At 31.5% G+C, this 12906-nt stretch overlaps 1 protein-coding gene across 2 annotated transcripts; it reads right to left on the reverse strand.

Moving 5' to 3' along the window:
- Positions 1-105: 105 nt before the first annotated feature.
- LOC119687351 (phosphoribosylformylglycinamidine synthase) lies at positions 106-9310 on the reverse strand. Of its 2 annotated transcripts, none has more exons than XM_038101638.1 (9): positions 9224-9310; positions 8647-9132; positions 6251-7185; positions 4935-5014; positions 4392-4652; positions 3788-4002; positions 3080-3725; positions 1755-2903; positions 106-894 (listed from the first exon to the last, which is right to left on the reverse strand). In XM_038101638.1, exons 2-9 carry the CDS (start codon positions 8722-8724, stop codon positions 176-178), a joined length of 4083 nt encoding a protein of 1360 aa, XP_037957566.1. In that variant the 5' UTR covers positions 8725-9132; positions 9224-9310; the 3' UTR covers positions 106-175. The 2 variants fall into 2 exon arrangements, with proteins under 2 accessions (XP_037957566.1, XP_037957567.1); XM_038101639.1 differs by having other exon boundaries at positions 9220-9308.
- Between the last annotated feature and the right edge of the window lie 3596 nt (positions 9311-12906).

The following is a 12906-nucleotide window of genomic DNA, read 5'->3' on the forward strand; positions in this document are numbered from 1 at the left end:
ATTATTTTTAGAATTAATTTTTAAATAAATAATATTGTTCATAATTTTTTTTTGTTTATTTATTATTATATATAATCACTATGTAATTACTTATTAATATATTTTAAAGATTTTATTTCTATAAAAAATGTATGATATTCGTAAAAAGTGTTTGAAACACATAAATATAAATGCTCTATTCATCACGTTCCGTCTCCTCTTGGCACCAGTCATAAGCATTGTTGAACATTAATTGCCATGGACTTTCTTTCGTTGCTACATTAAAGTTAGGTGGTACATATGGCCACAGATGCATATCACTACAACGTTCTGGATGTGGCATTATAGCTAAATGGCGGCCGTCTTCAGAACATAAACCAGCTATGCCATTAGAGCTGCCATTTGGATTCATTGGATAACTTTCAGTTGGCCTTCCGTCATCGTCAACATAATACATTGCAACCGCTCCTGTGTTTACCAACACATCTAATATATTTAGATTGCGGAAAACAAATTGTCCCTCACCATGAGCTACCCAGCAACCTAATGTGGAGCCCGCTAATTTACGCAGCATAATGGATTTTGTTTGCTTATTTATAAGTAAACTGCTCCAACGGCATTCAAACCGTTCAGATTTATTATGCATTAAAGCAACGTCGGATATATCAGTATCGTCATTTGTATAAAGATGTCGTTCTACATCACCCACCCAACCGATTAATGTCATCAATTGGCAACCATTACAAACGCCCAACGAAAAAACATCTTCTCGTTCTTTAAATGCACGAAATTGTGGTTTTAACACATCGCTAAACATAATATTCCCAGCCCAACCTTTCGCAGAACCCAATGTATCCGCATAACTGAAACCACCTGGAAACACTAAGCCGCGATAATTGCTTAAAGTAGTTTTACCTGTAAGAAAAACATATCAAAACATTTATATAAATATATATAAAATAAATAAAATATTTATTATATAAACAAATGAAGATACAGGATGTTTTCGAATAACGTAAGAATCGAACCCTTGATCACACAAGCGATAAAACTCTTATATGACTCCAATTGTTCTTCTTGTTGTTGTAACAAACTGGGACCTGCTTGTTAAATTCCTATGGAGGGTGTAAAACGGCACTTAATCGTTGAAATTGACAAGGTGCCTCCGGAACATAGACCCGGCCAAGTTGTCCTTCTGATTCTGTTTTCTTCGAAACCCCATATCTTGTCTAATATTTGTATATATAAAAAAATATACAATGTTGAAATACAGTAAAAGCTTTCTTAAGCGCACACCGACAGGACCTGGAATTTTGTTTCAGTAGCCCGTGGAGACTTACATGGCAGATAACATGAAAGGAATTATAAAAACGAATTCATGGGTTAGAGTATTGTTGGGTAAGAGAGGTGTAAAAGATGAGAGGATTGTTTGGGAATAAGAGTGGGTTATGGATGAGTGGAATTTTAATTAAAGGTAACCTGAATCAAGTCGAGGAAACCTAGACACTACAATGGAGAAAAATGCATCAGGATATGAAAACAGATGGACGAAATCGTGGGTCGTAGATCCGCAGTAAGGTCACACAATTCTATTTTAATGAAGCTGACAGGTTAAAAACGTACTTTATATTAAAAATGGAAACTTGGGAATAATAATAGTGCACGGTAAAGAGTGATGTTTATATTTGAAAACACCCGTTCAACAAAGCTTTCGCAATATACATATTTCTTCTTTATTGAATACCATATAATTTTATAACAAAAGCAGTTCTTACCACTTAATAGATCACTCATAGTTACATCATGAACTTCAAAATTTGCTTTTAGCAAACAAGCCATCATTTCTCGATCACTATTAACACCTTCTTCACGTAGCACAGCCACACGTACTATACTTCCGCTACGTTTTAGCTTAAGCTCTGCAGCTAAATCAACTGAACATGAATATGTGGGTCCTCTACGATAAGTTAGCGATCTATATTCTTCAGTAACGCAGCTTGCATCTGCCTGCAATTTTTCCAATTGATAACTGGTACATTCCCATTGTTTACACAAATTTCGGACACTGTTCTGTAACAACACATTTCCTTTAGACTTAACGCATACATCTGCATCTAAGCCATATTGCGTAGTCTTTCCAATTATATAGGTTGGAACTTTCGCGCACATATATTCGTTTTGCACCTCAGCTAATATTGAATCCTCAACTTCTACAACCCAACCGCATTCTTCAGCGAATAAAATAGCAAATTCTGGCATACTGACAGCAGATTTATCTACATTATTTAAATCTATTTCGGTTATAACATCCGTTAAATCCAACTCAACGCCAGCAATGCCAGCGAAAGCCATTTCCAAAACACACACCAGCAAACCGCCATCGCTGATATCATGTCCAGCAAGTAATTTACGTTCTGCTAATAATAATTGCGTTTTATTAAAAGCATTCTTTAAGGTTTTTGTACGCTGCAACGTCGGGCATTCATTCCCTTGTTGCATATAGACTTGAGCTAATGCAGAAGCACCCAAACGGAATTTGCCTTCTATGTTTATCCACAAAAGGCTTGTTTGCTTACGCATGGAAGGTCCTTTCAGATCAGGTGTTATTCGAAGTGTGACATCCGGACATGGTGCGTATGTTGAAATTACTAAAGTGCCAGGCGATTTCACTGTGTCACCGCTTACTTTAGCTGCCATCGATAATGAATCCTTTCCGCCATCAACAGCTATATTTAGATCCTTCATAATAGCACACATTTCTTCGCAAGCATTAAACATTTTTGCTCCTTCACCTGGTAATTTAGCAGCCCACATCCAATTGCCAGAGCATTTAACATTTGACAAGTCTGTTATCTTCACGAAGACCAAGTTGGATAGTGCCTCTGCTACAGACATACGTGCCATTGCAGCAGCATCCAGCAAACCTAACAATTAAATATTTTTGTTAATGCAATTGAATAACAGTAAACCATTCATTTTAAGCATATCGTAACTTCTTAGGATTAACCAAACTCAGCAAAATTAGTTAAACAATAACTATAGACTTTAATTTCACCTTAACAGAAGTTTAAGTAGCTTTCTATCTCTTAAAATGAATTACCTTTAATTGGTTGTGTACCGATTGATGTAGCAATACCCTCTGTTCCAAAATGCGAAACAAGAGTTAGCCCGTAATCAGCAACTGGTGTATGCAATGGTCCAACACATTGTTGTTGTACTATTAAGCCAGTCACACAACGATCTACTTTATTAGTTAGAAAACGTTTACTGCCTACAGTAACCAAGGTTAAAACTCTTGCCAAGCTCTCAACATAATCAAAAAACGGTTCGAATTTCAATGGCAATAGTTTCACTAACTTGCTTTCCAATTCATATTCACGTTTAGGCATATCACCTAAAACATGTTCCAAATGTAAGTCAAATGGCATTGGACCGAATTCCGTGGGATCGTTTGTTTTTAAAGCACGTTCAAAATCTGCTTCACTCTCTACCAAAGACACACGTCCATCACCAGTTACAATACCAACAAAATTAATTGGACATCGTTCACGTTCACAAATCCGTTCTAACATTTTGCGATCCTCTGCTTTACATAGTATAGCATTATTTTCTTGATATTCAGCACCCCATAGCTCGAGCGCAGTTATTGTAGGATCTCCAAGTTGAAATTCTTTTGAAAAAATTATAGCACCAGCGAAACCAGGTTCTACAAGTTCTTTTAATACATTACCATTTCCACCTGCACCCTATTTTCATAAAATTAAATATAAGTACAAGAAGGAAGTTGTTTAGGAATATCAATACATACCTGATCATGTATGGCTAGTATAGGATTTTTTTCACCCATTTCAATACAGGCACGCACCACACGGTTCACCTTATTTTCCATTTCTGCATCACCACGTTGCACAGCATTAAAATCCAAATCTGTATCATTTGAACCCTGTATTTCAACTGAACTCGCTGCACCACCACCAACGCCAATGCGATAAACTGGTCCACCAATTTTAGCCAGCAACATACCTTATTAAAAACCTCAATTTAGTGAAAGAGTTGTTAAGAGTTGTTAAGCATAATAATTTTAATATAAATGAAAAAAAACAGAGAATAAGGTCGTTTTTAGATATATTATAGAAAAAATTTTAAAAAACAAATGTTTATTTTTTCAAAAATACAGTAAAAACTCTATTGAGAAAACACGTAGCGCTACTTTCTTCTTAAGTCAGAGTAAATCAGATTATGAAAAAATAAATTGATTATAGAAAGTACCCACACAAGAAGTGCGTATATAGAAGAGTTTTTACTGTATTTAATGTAATTAGTACCTAAAGCTCATAACTAACACAAATTAAGCAATGTGCTTTGAAATTAATTTTAATATATTTAAGAAATTATTATGCTTATCTACATACCACGTTGAGGATTAATTTTAGCAGTCATAGAAGCATCCATGGTACCCAAACCACCACTAAACATAATGGGCTTCACGTACTCATCACGTTCACCTTGCGCATTCATAATCCCATAAGAGGTCACAAATCCTGAAATAACTGGCTCGCCAAATTTGTTACCATAATCGGATGCGCCATTACTAGCATCGATTAGTACTTTCAGAGGTTCAGCAAAAGAAGCTGGATAGGTAAAGTTGTTATTCTCATGGTGTTGTGGGTAATCTACAAAAAAAAAAAGTTATATATACAAATAATATATATAAATAATATATATAAATAATATATATAAATAATATATATAAATAATATATATAAATAATATATATAAATAATATATATAAATAATATTATATACATATATTTTTAATACAAGTTCCGTGAAGAGAGATTTTTTATAATGAAAAAGTAATAAATACCAGTAATTAAAAATAGTATTTTTATAAAACCATTTATAAGAATAAATACAGCAGAGTTATCTTTATATTAACAGCATACGTCACTTACGTGGTATGTTCAAACATCCGACACAATATCCTGCAGTACCGGCTATAGGTCTGCCACCGCGTCCTACACCTTGTACATCTCTGCAAAAAAAATAAATTTTTTTTATAAAAAAAAACAATAAAATATAAATAAAAAAACTTGATTCTCAAAAAGAATATGATTTTATATTGAAATTAAATATGGTAGGCTGTTTTATTCGTTCGTCCTTCTCTCTCTCTTTCTTTGCCGTTCGCTATCGCTCGCTTGCTTGTTTGCAATCTCTCTTTCTCACTCCCTCTTTCTCTCTCTCACTCTCTTTCTCTCTCACTCTCTCTCTTAATATTTCTTTTTCTCTCATTCTCTTCCACTCTCTCTCTCTCTCTCATGCTCTCTCCCTCCTGCTCTCTCTGTCATGCTCTCTCTCTCATGCTCTCTCTCTCTCATGCTCTCTCTCTCTCTTTCTCTTTCACTCTCTCTTTCATGCCCTCTCTTCTTCTCTATCTATCTCTATCTATCTATGACAACAGTTTGTGTTAAACTATATTATATATATTCTGAGCAACTTTTTCCACTATCCTTTATATTAAAATATACTTGGTTATTGAGATATCGATATTGAAATTTTTAAACATTTTATAAAATTGGTATTACGACCGATATTTAATTAGTTTTTTATATATATACCGGGCTTAGGTCGTTTATTTAACACATAGGTTTATAAAAATGTTTTTTTAAAACAATTAAAAAATTTTTACACTTTTTTCCAACTGTGTTAAATGTTTAAATTTATTTAATTTTTATACAAAAATTAAATAAATTTAAACATATACAGTGTATACACTGAAGATGGTCTACGATGTAGACCGAAATATTTGTATTAATATAATTTTTGTATAAAAATTAAATAAATTTAAACATTTAACACAGTTGGAAAAAAGTGTAAAAATTTTTTAATTGTTTTAAAAAAACATTTTTATAAACCTATGTGTTAAATAAACGACCTAAGCCCGGTATATATATAAAAAACTAAACATTTTATATTTATTACACTAACAAGTAGAACTAGTATACAAAATTCGCGTCAGATGGCGTTTGGTGTTTTCCATGTAAAACTTTCCATGCAACTTTAAAGCTCGATATCTTAAAAACGAAACTATATGAATATAAAGCGTAATGAAAGAAATGATTTAGAATATTAAAATTTACTAAAATCGGTTGTCAAATTCTGGCGATTCACAATAACATAAAATATAGAGTCAGAAATGATTAATAAAAGTTGAGAGTGGACAAATCTTAACCAAGGCTTAAATGAGTTAATAGTACATGTATAGACATACCTTATACGTCCACCAGTACCAGTTGTAGCACCACTAAATGGCGCAACTGCCGTAGGCATATTATGCGTCTCAGCTGTAAAAATCAAATCAGACTTGGTTGAGCATATTTCAACCTTATCGGGTCCATCAAAACTCTGTGGTCTTATTTGTAAATGCTCGAAACCAGTTATTGCACTACTATTATCACTAAATTTAATTGTGTTATTTGGATAGGTGTGTGCTTGAGTGTCCATTATCATGCGTATTAATGATTTTGGTTTCTCTTCGCCATCAATAATCATTTTACCACGGAAAAACCAATGCCGGGAATGTTCACTATTGCTTTGTGCACAATCAAATAGCTCAACGGTAGTGGGATTGCGCTTTAAGACTTTTGTAAACAAATTATTATAATAATCTAAATCCCATTCTCCAAAAGCTAATCCCAATTTAACATTAACTTCCTCCAATGCTTTGCGGCCTTGCTCCAGTACCGGCACAAAATACCATGATGTCAGAGATTTTGGTAGTCTCTCATCGAACGTTTTTTTGGGCATATTTTCAGCAGTGTAACAACATTCGGTCATTCGATCGCTTAAATAGTCAATAATTTTTGCAACAATATCCTTAGGACATTTCTCTTTGAAACCAATAAGATAACGCATTGACGATTCCAAACGCGTTATTTGTTTCATTCCAATATTGTGGCATATATTTAAACAATTTGTGGAAAATGCTGTACAAAAGTTAAATCGCGGCCCAATTTCAATGAGGAGTTCGCGATCTGCAGATTGAAGGCATAACGCGGATTGACGTTTGAGGTGATCTACACTTTGTGGCTGTTTCAGTAACCAACGTAATGCTTTATCATATTTGTCATTCCATAGTGCAATATCAAGTGCTATCTCAATATGAAAACACTTTTCCATTGACAAACTGTCAATGTCCGCATTAATCTGTAAATATAAACAATATATATAATATCGAATATTTATTTTATTATCAAAGTGATCGTATGTCAGAAGTTTAATATGACGTAGAATAATATCACTAAGCTGGAGGTAGGATTTAAGCTGTAAGTCAACAACTGTGTTGTTGGTGTGACAAAAAAATGGATCAGCTTGGCTCCGATTTTTGTGCGAAGTGAATCATCTTATCATGTCGCTTATTTGGGATGGTTTCCAGAGCAACTCGGATTAAGTCCCGCCGCCAGTCGTCATTTGAGATGTTTACTGGTTAGCTGGTTTACTGGTTGAATAACAGTAACAATTACTATAAGTGCTACAGTCTACACACATATCAATAATATGAGTTTATTCATAATAAGAAATTGGTTTTCACATGAATATATATTCACCTAATTAATATTAGAATAAAAGGCCTTCTCACCAAATCTCCTTAGCTCAATTTACTCAGTAAATGGAAAGAATATGTCAGAAATATAAAATAAGGGTTTTAAATGTAACTTGTGGCAGTTGAAATATCTTGTCACCTTAGTGTGGCTACAGGTCACTTTTGCGTACAGAACGAGACAATTAAAAGTACGTACAATATGAGATATACAGCAAAAGTTTGGGCAGATGTCTATAAAAGATAAGATTCTTTGTGATAAGTAATTGGTTTACACACGTAAATATTAGTATACGTATATAGTTTAATTAAATCTTCAAAAGTATTTATTTAATGTTCAAAAAGAAAAATATTAATTTAATTTAATTTATATTGTATATATAATGAAAACTTTTCAAACGGACGGACAGCCCTATTAAGCGGATATATCTTTTCGGTGGATAATTTTTCTAACACAAATTGAATATTCGTAAGACTAAGTTTACAAATTTACCTTATTTAGGCGAACATTACACTTAAACAAATAAAAGTCAGTTTACAAAAAAGATTTCACTGTAATATATAATAATATATAGCATATATATATATATATATTCAGTCAACATATGTATAAATATATTCAGTCATATATATGTATATATATATTCCATAACTCAAACTTCTATAACTCGTATTTTCTATAACTCGAACGAAATAGAGTGCAACAGGGTTTAGAGAGCATATAACATACAATAACAAAAAAATTCTTTAGCTCGAAGTCTCCATAAGTCGCACCTTTTCTTTGCAAAATGGTAATTCGAGTTATGGAAGTTTGACTGTATACCATATATATAATTGAATGTAATATTTATAATATATATGTTGTGTTATATATATTATTGTTATATTGTTATTTATGTGGGAAATAATATATATATATATATATATATATATAGAAGCTGCATTTAATTATTAATATATATATAGATATATATATAGAAGCTGCATTTAATTATTAATATATATATATATATATAAAAAAATGGAAGCTTTATCTAATTATTAAGCGGGATGAATTCTTTATTTACCTCTCTCAATTGATCAAATACTTTGTGCATACGCTCCACCTCCCAATTATCAAAGGTATAATAACGTAATATGACCATATTGTCACAAAAATAATATTACACTTTATTGTAATTGAAAGTTTAACACCACCTCGGCAAGCCGTTGTGATACACTAATTAATCGAACGTTGACAAATATTGCCAAAAGCCTGCTTTTTTGCAGTTATTTGTGCAAATTGTGAATATCAGTGCGTGGAGGAAGGTCAAGTCAAATGTAATGCAATCCCACAGCTGCAGGTTATCATTAACAATGAATATGTTATGTGATTACCGACCGCACTTTCGTTACAACTGTTGACGTTATGGCCGCTCGTCGTACGTAACGTCAACACCGAATTGAGAATACGAGGTGCAGTGTTAAATATTGTTTACGCCACACTCGCGCCGCATCATTTCCATTGATAAGCAAAATATTGTGTTAAAAATATTATTTAAAACATTAATAAGCTGCAGAATAAAAATATTTATTAATATTTTTTCAATACATATTCATATATTTCAAATAATATACAAAACGTCACAAACAAAACAAACCAACACTAGAAATCAATCAACTAAATTTACGAACACCGCGCCAATCGCAACGAACACGTGCAGCTAAGCAACTATACAAAAAGCCCGCGTATCGTTGTTGCTGTCAAATTAAGATAACAAAAATGTAACTATCTGTATTACGTATTCGGTATCCAAAAAAATACTCGTTACTTCAACTGTTAACAACAACACAGACAGTCAAAATGCTTAACACAAAAAATATGTATTTATGGTATATTTTGATTTATATAAATTAATCGATTACATTCATTGCATTGATTTCAATGCCCGGTTTCAATATTACGCACGACAGTGTCTAACTCATATTCACATAAATACGCAATAAGCTTACATATATACACTATTCATTGACTTATTAAAAGCTATTTGCACGAAAAAAATCAAAATAAATTGATTATTTGTTTAGCAATTCATTTACATTCTGCGTGCTCGCCTAGAAATATATGTGAATAACTGACTCAATATAGATGTTGGATTCTACAAATTGATTGTCTGCGGTGCCCCTTAAATCTAGTTAAGTTTTACAAAATTTTGACATTATAGACTTTCTATAGTCTATAGTTTTCTTGTATGAAATTTTATGTCAATTTTTCGCGCGAAATAGTTGTTAGTAGTAGACTTTATGCGTAAATAATGATTCCTATCAGACTATATAAGAAACATACCAATCAGCTGCTGACAGGACACCGCATGCTGAGAATAGTACCTTCTGAGAGTAAATCTACCTTACAATGGCATTTGTTATGGATGTGCCTCTGAAAAGTAGAAGGAATGCGTGTTCCACCTTCTTTGTCACTGCGCATCTTTAACAAATAGAAAATTAGAAATCTCTTAAACGTGTCGGGCTACCTTCTTTCAACGACCTGACAGAGCTCTTAATAAAATAAAAAATAAAAATAGTTTTGCATCTGTCAGGTTAGTTTACTTTTACTTGAATGTCTGGAGTCTGGCCTTTTAGCGTTATGTGTATGCTGACAATGGCGGTCAAGCCGGTCTATGTATGACCAACGCTAAATCGTGGTAGCACAATGGGTCAATATTTGAGGTGAAATGGGTCTTGGTGTACAAGGCCTCTTTAACTTTAACCTTATACTATGTTTAGACAGCCAAATTTCATTAACATCGTTAAAATAAAATTAAGTTAATTTGAAAAGTGTTCATACTGCTCTAATGTAAAAATTTGCACTACTTTCAAAATATTTTCCCGATTTTATTAAAGTCAGCTGTTTTTAAAAATAATTGTTACTTTGTCCTTAACTCAACTTATATTTTGCTTGATATTTATCTATAATTTATCTTTCGCATAATTGCATTTGAAATTTCCCTTAATTTCAGCTTTCATTTCAATGAAATTAAAATTATTTTAATTAATTTCGTTCTAACCTGCAAACTGAATTTTTTATGGAAAACACAACTTCGCTGAAACAAAGATGAAATTAAGATTTTTGCGAATTAAAATGTGGGTGAACATAGTATTCGTTTCAACGAAATTAAAGTTATTTTAATTAATATCGTTCTAACTTTCATGTTGAATTTTTTTTTTATGGAAAAAACAACTTAATTTTGCTGAGATTAACACGAAATTAAGGTGTGTCTGAACATAGTACAATCTGATTAGGTTTTATAAGTAAATTAAAGCAATGTGAAAGTTTTTCTACAAGTGGTAGCATTGATTACTTTCAAACAAATTCTTAGTCACAGTATGATAATAATTGTTTTTAAAATAAATAGTATAATGCGAATAAAAAATATTTAATAAAAAATTTTATTCTTTTATTTATGACCAAATTATTATAATAATTTATTAACAGGCTAATTGGTCAATTTAAATAGAAATTAAAAAACTATAATTTATTATTTATATCTAAAAACAGTTTATATTTTATTAAAATATTTAATAATAAAAAATGTAAATTTATCTTCATATGTTTTATTTTAACATAATTATATTTAGAATTGAACGAAATTTTTATTAACTACAAATAAACTAAAATATACTTTTATATAAAATTTGTTTATCTTTGATATTTGGTCTGTAAGCTCTTCATTTCTCAAAAAAAAATATGACAAATTTTAAATACCGAAACTTCAGCAAGGAATACTTATAGCAAAAGTAACGGGTAACCAATGCAGACAAATAAAGTTTGACATCACTACCGACTTGCAGATTTGAATAATAGCTTTCTCGTCTTATTTTTTATACCTTTTTATTTCTCTTTTTGTTAACATAATTTGAGAATTCAAATTTTGTTTAATATAACTTTGTTGGCATAGATTTTAAAACCATAGCAGGCACCAAAAACGTGAGCACAATACAACAACAAATTTAAATATTTCTTTCATTTTTTGTTGTTGCGGTTGTTGGTGGGTGGAGGGAAGAATGTAATAGAATTCACATGATGTCGAAAGCAGCGTGTGTTGAACTTAAATTGTTGGTGTCAAGTGGATTTAATAAATTTTTCTTTCTAAAAAATCTCACGATCGACAAGATATAACCGCAGCCTCTCAAGCATTAACATTTTTAAATATGAAATAATATTGACTGAATGAATTTGAATACAAATTCTAAATAAATAAATTATATTAATAAAATTAATGTAGATTAAAATTAATGTTATTGTTTATGTATTTATAATGTAATAAATAATACATAATGTTTATGTATTTATTTATAATGTAATTGTTTCTCTTAGTCTACAACTTGGAACTTCAGAGCGCATGACAATTAAGCTCTCATGTAAGATACGCTATCCGCTGTATTTAGTTAGACTTATGTTGCGTACAGAAGATCTCTTCCGGTTGCGTTATAATCTGCACAAAAGACATGCTAGTTGCGTCCTTGTGAGAAAGAATGAATGGCCTGGAATCCATTCATTCCATTTAGACAACCACTTGGTTGTCCTAATAGCCTGGAATGTAGAATGTAAGCGTGGATGCTTGTGGAGTCTTTTAAAGACACAGTATTTTATTTCACAGCGAAGTAATATATATCTTTATTGCATCACAGCTTAAAAGTGTCTTATAAACCTAAGAAATATTAATAAAATCTATATAAAGTCCAACTTTAATTTATAATCAAAAACAATTCTGTTGAAGAAATTTACATTTTATAGCAGTTAATTTGCAGTTCAAAATAATTCAGTTAAAGAGATTAGCATATTATAGTAGAAACAAGGGAAATATATATTTAAAATATACATTAAATATGGATGAAAACAGTCCTCAGACCATACATATATTATTAATCAGAATCCAGTTTAAAATAATCTACAGTTCTTACGCGGGATAGTAATATGAATAACATGTATGTTTACTTTATACTCTTAAGGGGATTTAAAATAGTCTATTATTTTCATACAGGGCAACATGAATAGAATATGTGACTATATGCTATCATGAAGAACCCGATTTAAAACAACCTACCATTTTAATATCAGGCAACAATACTAATATAATATGTGATCATATGCTGTTACGAAGAAACCGTTTCAAAATAAACTACAGTTATTATATCGAATAGCGATACCTATAGAATATGTGGCCATACGCTGTTACGAAGAAACCGTTTTAAAAAAAACTACAGTTATTATATCGAATAGCGATACCTATAGAGTATGTGGCTATATGGTTTTAGAAGGATTTCGATTTACAATAGTCAGCCGTTCT

The sequence above is a fragment of the Teleopsis dalmanni genome, chromosome X (assembly GCF_002237135.1).
Source record: "Teleopsis dalmanni isolate 2A chromosome X, ASM223713v2, whole genome shotgun sequence".
Lineage (NCBI taxonomy): Eukaryota > Metazoa > Arthropoda > Insecta > Diptera > Diopsidae > Teleopsis > Teleopsis dalmanni.